A 12,402-nucleotide genomic window follows, 5' to 3' on the forward strand; every position below is an offset into this window, starting at 1 on the left:
TTTTTTCATACAATCTAACTTAAGTCTAAAAGGCTGATTTTTTTTGCATATCACCATCCTATAAAACATGCCAGGAGTCTTGAGTCTTGACCTTTGGGTGACAGAGGATGATTGACTAGTCTGTTTAGCCTTGATGAAGTCAAGGTGAAGTTGGTCTTCATCGTATTCTGGGTGGTGGAAAAGGATGAGGATACTGTCCCCTACGTAACACTAGATATTGCAGTACAATTCAACATCATTCCTTGTCCAGAGGAGATCCAGTTCACCACAGTTTTCCAGAAGTTCTGTTCCCGGCTGCAACCAAATTTTGGATTGATCATTCTGATTGTTTAGGTTGAATTGTTGGAACTTTGTTAGTTTTAAACATCATACAAATGGAGTACTGTACTGTATTTTTGTAGTCATATTTCGTAGTTGCTTGGTTGTATCATGTTTATTTTTCTTTGCTCTCATAGAGTCTGTTCATTACTTCTGTATTTTTCTCCTGGTAATGGGTTGCTTTCCCTATTGGGGCCCTTGGGCGTGTAGTAGCGTACTGCTTTTCCAACCAGGGTTATGGCTTTGTGAGTAATACAAATAATAATAATAGCTTGTATTGAGATTGGTTTTGTAGAACAGCCTTCAGGTGGATGCTTTAAGTCTAGAAATGGTAGCCTGTGGTCTCAATAAACTAATTTATAATGGTAATTTTGTGGGAGCCCCTTTTGCAAGTTTGCAGACCATTGACCTGTTCATTCAGACCGCAAGATCGTCGTAAATAAAAAGACCCATTAAATGACAAGGACCTGAGTTTTGGTTTAAGCATTAATCATTTATCAAAACACCTTAGCATTGATTCAGATAAGGATGACCAGTAAGCCTTTGGCTTTAGTAGGATTGGTTAGTATACCAGGGGCCATTGCTCCTATAGGTGGTGCTATCCTATCATTAAGGAGAATGAAGAAGGAAGATTTATTTGTCATCACTGCTTACGATTCTGAAACTTAGCTAACCATCTTTCATGTGGCCATATAACTACTGGATATTTTTGAGTTACAATACACAAAAGATTATGTCAACCAGTGGTTGTATGTACAAAGATTCGACTCAAAGCTAGACTTCAGTATAAAAATGTCAAAATTTTATTGTCAGCTCTACAATATGTTTTGTGTTGATTAGAAAATATTATCTTACATACTTTTTGGGTCTTAAGGGAAGTATGTTTACCAGGTATTTGTGGCTCGGCTAGATATTAGCAACCTTTGTTGTTTGAAAATTTACCAGTAAAAACAAAAATATGATTGGCATAAGCATAGCATTAGTTGTAATTTCTTTTTATACTGTCAAATAACTGTCGTAATGTGTTGCATATTCAATTTTATTTATGGTTTCATGAAATCTTGATTAACTTTCACTGCCCTGTATATGGAAATTTTGTAAATTTTTACTTTTGTACAGAAGTATGCAGCTCATAAATTACTTATTGGCAGATTTTAATAATATTTTTTTTATGTAACATCATAGAAGTTCCTTGCAACTTTCAAGATGTAATGATTTTTCTGGGATCTAGTTAGCATTCGGTGGATCCGAAATGAGTTGCCAGGTTTTTTTTGTTGTGATGTACCTTCTGTTTTTGCAGTATAGTTTAGCAGGAGTATGCAGTAAGGCCCTGTATAATACTCCTGTTAATGTCTGTAGTACTTATATACTGTATATACTGTATAAATATTTTATAGTAATCATAAACTCGAGTAAATGAGAAAACAATTGGTAGATTTCTAGTTATATGACTAGGCTGTTTCACCAAATAACTTCATGTGTGTCCGAAAACTGCAAAGTTGCACAATTACTCCACATTTGCAATTGAGCATGTTTCTGGAATGTCTTTTTTTATTCACGTGCCGAGCTTTGGTCATTTTGAAAAGGTAGGCTTCTATCAGCACTAAACCCTTAGAGGTTAGGTGTAATCCTTTAAAATCTTGATATGATGCTTTGTGGTCTGCTCAGAATCGTTCTTAATGGTAATGGTGATTTTCGATGCAGTAATACTTTGTGCTGGAAAATTTATGGTCTTCAGTTAGTTGCCTAATATAATAGTTTTGACGATACAGACTTTGTGCATGGTAACAGCACCGATTAGGGTTAATTTTATACTCAGTGTTGACTGAATCCTTTCAATACCTATCAGATACGTTGCTTGACTTGTTACTCACAGCATGTGTTTCTTTTTCAGAGTATCCGGGCCGTGTAGGAGGGAGCTGACACTTGAGTTTCGTCTGTGGAGGAACCCGCAAGCAGCAGCTAGCCAGCCTTGCTGTGACTCTGGTCATGCAAGATGTGTATAAGATCTTGTAGTAATCTTTACCAACCTGTGTTTTCTATCAGTAGTTTTTTGTTTGTTTCAAAATTGGTATCACCCAAATTAAGGCATAGAAAACTTCATCATGAGATGATATTAGAATGAGGAAAAGGTTTATAATGATTTGTTCACGAGTTGTCCATCTCCTCCCAGAAAGGTAGTTGAAGATCTGGATTTATAGTAGAGCAGATTGTAGTGTTGAATGAATTTTCGTACATTTTTATGGATGCTGTACTATTATTACCAGGCACTAGAAAAATACTTGATAGCGTTATTTCTTAATGTTACGAAAGTCTTTGAAGGAAGGACACCGCAGGCCATATTTAGCGAACAACCGTCTGTACTTCTGTACGCAGTTGCCAGTTTCTCAAGAAAGTAAATGCTGGGAAACAACCGACAAAGACTGCCGATCGATGCGGTTCTGTTTCTCACGTTTGCTGTGTTCAGTGCAACTCAGTCACTTAAGACTTGTCAGTTGTTCCCTATAGAGATGGCTCATGTTGCCAATGCCTTATGAATCCCCCATATACAACTTTTATATAAATATATATATACACACAGCAGTTCAGCGATTTTTTGTCCCTGAACTTGCACAAAGGTAGTGTGTGTGGGAATGACAGCTTGGAGTTATGGTATACGTTCCAAGTTTCATTTTTTCCATGTACATATATTTACTTTTTTTATGACACAGGCTGCCCACCAAGTACCTTTTTTCCAGCACACAGTGCAATAGTAGTTTATACAGCAGCTTTTCCGTGTGCAGTTATAACTTTCGTTCTGTGGAGGAACAAGCTGTTATTTCCTTAGACATCCTACCATTGTGTTACCTGAACATAACGATGCCTTGTAATCTAGAATTTGAACTGTCAAAGTATAGGCATTTCTTGAAATGGATGCTTAGCAAAGTCATCCCTATTTTTAGATAATATCTTTATATATGGTTAATGTTCTCTAGAGGAATTGTAGACGAAGGTTGCTCGTCTGTTTCTTATACCTAATGATTGATAGAATATTTATACCTGTATAGTCGTCTTCAAGTTAGAAAATGATTTTGTCATTGTTTAAGGTTTTGTATCCTATTTTCTTCATGCAAAAAATTTACAATGTGACTTTTTCAATATGCAAATGATTTGCATTTTTCTATCAATTTTATGAATGTCACCCATTTTCCAGTGTGTACATGTATGTGATGTCTGTATATGTGCACTTACATGCATTGAGTATACTTTATCAGCTTTTTTTTTGTATGAAGGAAAACACAAATTTTCACTGCCATGTTTAATTTTGAGCTTAACGTAGATTTTCACAATTTTTGACATTCGTATTTGTTTGTGGCATTTGTTTACATAGTGGTATTGTGGCCACTGTAACGGAAAGTGTTTTATTCTGTGTCTAGAGTGAGCAACAAAGGCATCTATTTTTGGTACGTCTAGTAATCTCTCAAACAAATTCGTGGATACAGTAGTTGTGCGTCGGAAATCTGGTCTTTCGACTCTTTACGTGTGCAAGGAACCTGTTTTGGGAATCTTGTAGACAGATAATAAGACTTTCCAGTTACAGTGAGTGTATATGCCATCTTAGTTGTATTGTGAAGCCAATCCTACTGGCACCACATCTAAGAACTGAAGTATTTTGTACTGTTAAAACCTTGAAAATAGTCTTTATGTTTTTGATAATTTTTATATTACAGTATTGTTTTGTTTCCTTGAGCATTAGGTATAGAGGCCTCTAACACCACTTTTTTGTAATTGTACCAACAGACCTGACAGTGCAGCATATTTGTATTTTCATTAGATTTCGGATTTGTTAATGCCAGAACTTCAGTACTCAGTGCAAGGGTTGTATGTTATGTATGCTTTTCCGTTATAAGAGACAGATGTTTATACCGCTGTTTTGTGCAGCGCAGAGTGTATTATTTTCAAAATGGTTTTGATTTGTTTTGTAGTAGGAAAGATTTTTCGGTCAGCAGCCATGATTTGATGTCTTGGTGTCAGTATGCCAACTTGATGTAGCCTTTTTTTTTTTGTATTTTGAGAACTGAAGAGTGCAACTGGGTGTTTCAGGCATTTTCTATGGTGCTTCTCGTACTTGAAGCAAGTGTTCGTGCTTTAGGTGTTAGATGTATTAAAAAGACGTGTGTAGACGAATTCGGCCAGTCCAGGCTCAGTTGTAGCCGTTGTACATCCCTTCTCGAGAGGTTAAGGTGTTGAAATTGAAGAATGTTTTCGGAAGTTAGATCTTGGCCCAGAGGAAAGATTGACGTTTAGTTTGTGTTGTGGTTCAGGTTGTTCAACGTTCATTTCAAGGCATTTAGGTATATGTATACACCTTAACACAGATCATGATAATTTTGGAAACTTGCACTCAGTATTTTACAGGAACCATTAAGTATATACTCTGTAGTATGTGGTAATTGTTAGTAATAATTTACTGCTCTAGTAAAATGGTATCTCATGTCTTATTTAGTTCCAGTAATGCAATGATTTGTAACGAATTTTGCACGGTTGTATTTGTTGTTGTTCGTTTTTATGTTAGGATCATGATTATTTAGTATTTTTCAGTTTATGCTGCATGTCACACCATAACTTGTAAGGAACCAGATTTTTGCATTTATGATCTTAGACTCTCAGTATATCATAAGTTGAATGCGAGAAATCAGTTTGTTTGTGTCGATCACAGTCTTGTTTTTGTTCAAGTCAGTTGTTGTCTGATACACAGCTTAGGAATCCTAGATGGATAGGTTTAGTTTGATTGACAAGATGATTGTTATTGCTACAGAGCGTAATTGTTTTTTTATTTGTTCAAGTCAGTTGTTGTCCAATACACAATCCTCGAAGGACAGGTTTAGTTTTCGTACGATGTTAGCGTGTTTGTGGCATGTTTCTTTTTAGGAAAAATATTATTGTTGTATTGCACCACCAAAACCCTTATTCAGTATGTTGTAGAGTCACCATTGTATGTTCAGTCATCACATTAAAAACAGTTCAGTCCAGTGTTGTCGAAGCTTTCACTGAAATTGAATTTCAGTTCTTCAAAGTTTTCATTTTAAGGAATCTTTAGGTTGACCAGAAAACTTATTACTCTTTTAGGATTTTTGATAAACTTTATTTTGTAGTATAGTTTTTCTACACATATCCTAGTACTCATAATGAATTAGGGAGTGGCCCTCTTTCATATACTGTAGTATTATTGTCACAATTGTCCAGGGCTTGTGGTTGAAGGCCAAAAAATTCTTGGTGGAGTATGTTTCTAAAGTGGTGATTCTTCAGCCTTTCCCAGCCGTTCTTTTACAAGATTGTTAAAAACATTTGTTTTATCAAAGCCTTTTCTTTGCTGTAAAGGTACGATGTACAATACCCTGTTATCTTCTGTTTCCCACATCTCGTTTGCGTACGTCTATAATGATATCTTTTGCGTTGTCATGGTTGTAAGCTGAATGACGTTGCATGGTTAGCGTAGTGATGAAAGGTTTGGTCATCCAATCCGTCTACTATATATATATTTCTACGTACATAGTATATATTTAGTAGTTGTTTGCGTTGAAAATGCATGCCCAGAGTCGTTATACTAGCTGAAGTAATCAGGTAATGACCGAAAGAGGATGGGACTTTTATGTTTTTACAAGAAGAATCACAGTGAGTTAATGATTCGATTCGTGAACTTACGTCACGGGCGGTTACGATAAAAGTTTATGGTTTCTGAATACTCTGTCAAACACTCGTTTGTCTGTAAACATCTTGGGTGGTCATGATAAAAGTTTTTGGTTTCTAAATACTCTGTTAAACACTCCTTTGTCTGTAAACAATGTGCAGCACATTTCAGATAAAAAGTTCCTTTGCGTCGTACCGGAATCTCCCTCGTGTCCGTTAAATCCCATCTCACTCCCCTAGGGAGGGGGGTCATACCTACGTCTTAGTTTCTTACGTATGTTAGTGGGCATTCATTAATATCCTAAAGGATAGGGGAAATGTTTGATAACACAACGTGTATGGTAGCAATAGAATATGTAGATAAAAAAAAAATAAATCTCATCTCGATTCACTTAAAAAGATTCTCGTGTCACTGTTTCATCGGTCGGTAAAATCCTGTATCTGCCTGTTGTTTCAGTCCCTGCCTGGGTTTCAGAACCAGTGCATTCAATTTGTTTCGCCAGAGACGATGTAATTCGGCCAGTCACAAACATAAGTGAAGCCCAGGCGGCTGATATTGTTATTATTCTTCGAAACCTCACTGAGACATGTAACTTCAAACTATTCTCCTGTCTTCTGAAGCTTCTATTACAGTATTAAAAATGTGGACTATTTTTTTATTACCCTGTAATTGTTCCTTTTTAATTTTAGCCTCGGGATCACTTACTCTGCATCAAGCAAAGATATTTAGACAGAAACACTGGTACCTATTAACTAGAGAAACCATTATTTAAATGAATATAAAAGAGGAGGTGAAATTGTTCCATCACCTTAAATTATTGCTACTATTTATAGAACACCTTTTCAAGAAGTAGAAAAACTCTGTGTTTGGTGAGACTTTTATAAGATTGGAAATGTAACAAAAGACTGTCTTATAAACACGATCAAACTATAAAATGTAGAACTGTAGAGAGTGAACAAGGCACCATGTTCATCTGTCCTGTCACATACAGCAAAGGGAAACATATAGATATATTCCCCAAAATGAGAACCACAACGAAGCAACGCTGAGGAATTGTAGGCCAAATAAAAAAACAAATGAAATAAGATAAAAATATAACTTTAAGACACTAGATAATGAAGCATCAGCTTTCATGTATCATAGAAAATTGTCAACCATTTGCAATGCATTGAACAATCATATAATTCAATGGAACGTGAATGGACTCTGGACTATATATTGCAATAAAAACTTTTGTAAAATTTATAATTGCAATAAAATTTTTAAATAAAATACTCACTGTCAATTTCCCGTCGGTGCACCTCATGCGGTGCACTGTAAGCATTACTTAGGTTCTTTGCAGTGTGCCTTTGGCCCCTATGACCATTTTCCTTCCTTTAACTATACCTCCTTTCATATTCTCTTTCTTCTGTCTTACTTTCCTACTCCTAACAGTTGATTCATAGTGCAACAGCGAGCCTTCTTTAAATTTCAAACTCTCACTGTCAATTTAGTTTCAGCACTGAATGATGAGATGCTTCGCCTTAGGATATTCAATTTAATTAGATGAGATAAGGACGTTTTTGGCTAAGACCTTGTTCCCGAAAAATGGGACCAATTCCATGCTTACACCTTGAAAAGAGCAAACTAGGAGTCACAGGACCCATTTCGCTAACTACGTAGGTACTTAATTGGGCAAAGTACCTGAAATTGAAGTTAAAGAAGAACGTGATATACGGTATACAATTATGCAATAATAAAATTTGCATATTTTTGGATCACATTTGGCAGGGAGTTAAAAATATCTTCGAGAAAGAACTTTGGTATAGGCATATTACAAAGAGCATTAAGCTTACGGCGTACGGCAAAATGAGTTCTCAGTTTTTATTTCAGTTTTGACAAAAAAAAAAAAAAAACTGTCGTGTATAGATTTTCCAAATGGAAACAAAAACTATGGAATTAATTTGTAATTGGCAGCAGCTGATATAACGTTAAACAGCTCAGAGTCTATCCACAGTGGATGATTGAGAATCTTTATGGACTATTCCGTGAAATGCAATTAAAATGAGTAAACAATTCTCTAAATAAGAAGTTATATGACGTGAGGGACATCTTCATAAGTAACCAATCTTTTCCTTGCCCAGTTAAAGCTAGTTCTCCTTTGATAAATATATGAATAGGAGGATTGTAATTCCCATATTGCCAGAACTTCCTCACAGAAAAATTGTGTACCTATTAGTGATCAATAGAACTTAGGCCTATAAGACACAATGGTCCGCATTACGTAATTTATAGACCTACTGGTGGATCCAGATGTGTAGGATTTGTTACAATTTTATCTATTTAAAATAGAACGTAGGCCTATAAGACGTAAAGGTCCACATTGTGCTATTTATAGGCCTAGTGATGGCTCCAAATGTATAGGATTCGATGTCATACGTTATTTGAAACTGATCAATTCCCTTCACAGAGATGTGTAATTTTCAGTGACTTTGCAAGTGCTCTAGAAGCCTTCAAGCTTATTAGCACAATAATTCTCTTGTACAACAAATTATGTTCTCTTTAAATGAACTATACGAAGCTAGATTTAAGTACTGAAAAAGTGTTGGATCCCTGCTTATGCTCAGGAAAACGAAAGTGCATAAGCCATGTTTTAGAAACAGTGCAGTTTTGTCAAGCTCTACCTAGTTTTTAGTTCATGTAGTCATTAATTTTTTTTTCTAAACTGTGATTATTCAGAAATATGTCAATTTTGACTGAAAAATGAACCCACAGGCTAGCCCTATAGTCGGGGTTAAAAGCAACATTTTCACCAGTTAAAATCGTTCATTTCTGAAATGCGATTTTTTCAAATCATCACCGAACACCTTAAAGAAAAATGTATAGATTTCTGATATTAAAATGGTTTCAGAATACATGTTAAGCATACCTTATCTATCTAGACAGAAATATGGTCCAAAATTATTACCATCATTAGTATTATCGTGCCTGCAAATAGATATGATCCCTCCATTAGTAATGACAGGAAAGAGAGAAAGTAATTTCAGTTTTTCCCCCCAGAAATCGAGAGTTAAGCTGATGACTTTTGACGTTTTTGTGTTTTTGTGTGTGTGTGTGTGTGCGTGTGGCTGGGTGCGTTTTACGGTCGTTGAAAAGCAAACTGGCAGTTCCTGAAATCCATCTTCCTTGGAAGAAACCGTGAAAAGGAAGGTGACTCTGCTGAGAGCGAAAGTGTACTATATTTAGTCGTTTCTCGTCGGTCGAAGCCGGCGATCAGATTAGCAGCCATGACGTCTCCTTGTCCGTTGAAGATTTTGTGTCTGGTGTGTTTCTAAAGTACTTGAAGATTCGACGGTAAGTTTTAAATAGGTTTTTTGTACTTTAATTCATTTTTTTTGTTAATTGTTTATAGTTATTCATACTTAGATTTTCTTTCAGAAAGGGGCATTTTCCATTGAAGTTTGGTGCGCGTAAATTGCGGTTTTTACTAAGTGGCGCTAGTTTAGTAGGACCGGAAGTTATGATACGCGTCGGGAAGTAAAGGTTTAAAGTATTTGGAAGCTGATTTAATTGCACAGACTTTATTCCATCCATTTAAGCACTTTGCCTTTAGTAACGGATCATTTAGCAGTTGGTGGAATTTTAACGTACAGAAGTGGTCTCGGTCTGAGGATTGATTTTGCAAATTTTCTGGGTGATTTGAACTGCCTAATTAGTATACATGTTAATGATTTTTTGTTTTAATAATTTTGTAACTATTAACGTTTTCTGTGCTTGGCCATTTATAAGCTTCTAATTTGACTTTATTGTAAGTATACGTTTTACAGTGCTATAAGGAATTGACTTCAAAACAGACTTAATTGTGCTTTTACTTTTTACAGAGTGCTATAAGGATTCTTATTTACAGGTGTTGAGCATTGTGTACCATCTAGCATGTTAATTGCCTACATAAGTGCTGATTCATTCTCCAGTCTATGCTAAGGATTTGACCCAGTGAATAATTTTTCTTTACTTTCAATTCTAAATACTATTTTTGCCTACTCATTGATATGAACTTAACGTAAAATTAGATAGTGTGATTGTGTTAAGATTGTTTCTTAGCCATTGATCTCAGCTTTAATTATGAAAATTCAAAACTTTCTCGAATATAGTTTTTAAATTAAGTTTATTTTAACTTTGAAATCTGGTGAAACGGTATATTTACTTAATAATTTTTATTTAGGAGTATTTTGAGTTTTAACCAATAACCATTGCAATATCAAATATTTTAAACTAGCACATTACAGCGAAGTCTTAAGTTATCGATACTTCTAAGCTTTGCATTTTATATTTTGACGTTACATATGGAACTTTTTAATAACACTGTAGCTCCCTAGCCTAGTGAATTCCTTCCTATACGCCTAGTATATTACCTCCTATGAGAACTTCAATGTAAGGTACTGAAACCTTTACTTTTTCAGGTGTTTGTCTGAAGAGTGCACTTGACAATTGAAGCAATCTGCCATTCAAGAGATTAAACAATTTTCTACCCGGAGACGCGATCTTTTTTGGAATCCTGTTTCTACAGCAAGACTCAAGACTTCTTCTCAAACTAACCTTTTTTTTTTAACCTCCACCCCTGAAGGGGCGGCGCCCCTTCGGGGTGGGGGGCCCCTATATGGCTTGTGTAGTGGGTCTTACGACCTGCTACACAAGATCATGGGGGTTGCAGCTACTAACAACAAAATACTTTCAGGTCAACCGCTGATTTTAGTGTAAGTATAATCAATATAGTTTATTAGTCAATATATTTAGGATTTGGTCTTTTAATACCAGTTTAGAAGCTTTAGGCGTCCTAAAATATTGCTTAGGCCTAGTGCGTTGAGGCTGATTTTGAATATTGAGCATTAACAGTACAGCTTAGTGTATTAGTAACTTGCTAACTAGCTAAATTTGATCAGAATAGTCCTTTAGCATTTTAAGTGCTTAATAAATTTGCAGTTTTAAACTTTAGGTGCTAAAATATTACGTAGGCCTAGTGCATTGATGCTAATTTTGAATTTTGATCAGTACAGCATGGTCTTAGTGTGTTGCTAATTAGCCAAATTTGATCAGAATAGTCTTTAAGCATTTTAAGTGTTTAGTAAACAATTTTGCTTTTATGACTTAAGTTTCAATTATGATTTTGACTAGCTCAGTTTAGTTATATTTAAAGTACATAAATTTTTTTTGTATAGGTTCATGGTTATTCTTGAAATTGACAGGTACATATTTTAGTTATGACTTTTATTTTGCAAGATTTGTTAGGCTTATTAGTTGTTAGCCACTAGATTTAACAATGGATTTGTGCATGAATATTTAAACCTAATAAAATTTTACAGTATACTGTGAACTTAACTCAATGTTACTTTCCTAGGTTAGGCCTAAAGAATTTAAGTTGTCGCTTTGTATTTCATGAGCAAGTCTGTATTTCAAAAGTAAAAGTAAAGTATTTAATTTCTTATGGTTTCAACAATTAAAGTAACTCTACAAAGTAAAGTGCTGTTTTTTTTTAAGCTTACTTTCGTAAGCTGTGGTTTGAAAAATTTAAGTGCTACTTTGCATTCCACAAATTTTTTTGAAGTTTGGTGCTGGATTCAAAAGTAATTGGTTAAGCATTGTTTTAATTTGTTTGATACTTAACATGTAATTAGCCTGAAACTTTTTTCTAAAATGTAAGTTCATAGCTCCCCCAAGAAAGATTCTGCCGCTTGTTTTATAATTGCAGGTCACTTCTACACTTGGTTACCATATTTGTGGAAACTTGGTCTAGGAAGCTTACTGGCAATAGTCCTAGCCTGCCGTAGCTTAAGGATTTTGGAGAGAATTTCCGGAGATACTGAACAGGTGCTTCAGTGGTTTTTGTATTCAGATGCTTCTAAATTCTTAAGTTTGTGCTTCAATGGAACTTTCAACAATTCAGCCATTTAAAGAATGTATTTGCCACATTGTGTATAACTTGTTAGTTCTCCAGCTATCCACTAATTCTCGTGGAGCTTGTCAACAATTTAGCCTTGTAAATGTTGTTCACTCTTGTATATAATTTGACACTAGTCTCATATGAAATTAAACTACAAATTTCAAAGAAATACACTATTGTATCCTTAACTGATTAGTTTTCATAAATGCAACTGTTAAGGCAGTACCCATTATAATAAAGGTATAGCGGTTGAAGAAACTGCTTTTAATCAGAAGTCTGGTATATATTTTGAATTTGGTAAATCTGGTTTAAAGTTATTGCCAGTTACATCCAAAAATAGAGGACAAACATAATTGGCAAAAGGTAAAAAAGCCATAAGTACTTTTGTTTTATTAGATAAAAAAATTTATTCAAATCTCTAACGAAAATTGAAATGGTCAGCTTTGAGTTTAAAATTTAACGAACCACTAATTGGTGGCCTATGGGTAATTGAATG

At 35.0% G+C, this 12,402-nt stretch overlaps 1 protein-coding gene and 1 long non-coding RNA gene across 14 annotated transcripts in view; both read left to right on the forward strand.

Annotated features, from left to right (window-relative positions):
* Nucleotides 1–6,636, forward strand: part of Flo1 (flotillin-1) — a 60,200-nt gene extending 53,564 nt beyond the window's left edge. For all 13 annotated transcript variants that reach the window (XR_010850675.1, XR_010850676.1, XR_010850677.1 and 10 more), the window contains one exon: nt 2,213–6,636. Coding sequence is in view for 4 of the 13 variants with exons in the window: in XM_067090155.1 (XP_066946256.1) it covers nt 2,213–2,230 (18 nt within the window). In the remaining 9 variants the exon portion in view is untranslated. The remainder of the gene's footprint in view (nt 1–2,212) is intronic.
* Nucleotides 6,637–9,201: 2,565 nt separating this feature from the next.
* Nucleotides 9,202–12,094, forward strand: LOC136830603 (uncharacterized). The gene is made up of 3 exons (XR_010850678.1): nt 9,202–9,322; nt 10,429–10,722; nt 11,715–12,094. It is a non-coding gene; the product is annotated as an uncharacterized lncRNA (long non-coding RNA).
* Nucleotides 12,095–12,402: the final 308 nt, after the last annotated feature.

This window comes from Macrobrachium rosenbergii, chromosome 47 (genome assembly GCF_040412425.1).
Source record: "Macrobrachium rosenbergii isolate ZJJX-2024 chromosome 47, ASM4041242v1, whole genome shotgun sequence".
Classification (NCBI taxonomy): Eukaryota; Metazoa; Arthropoda; class Malacostraca; order Decapoda; family Palaemonidae; genus Macrobrachium; species Macrobrachium rosenbergii.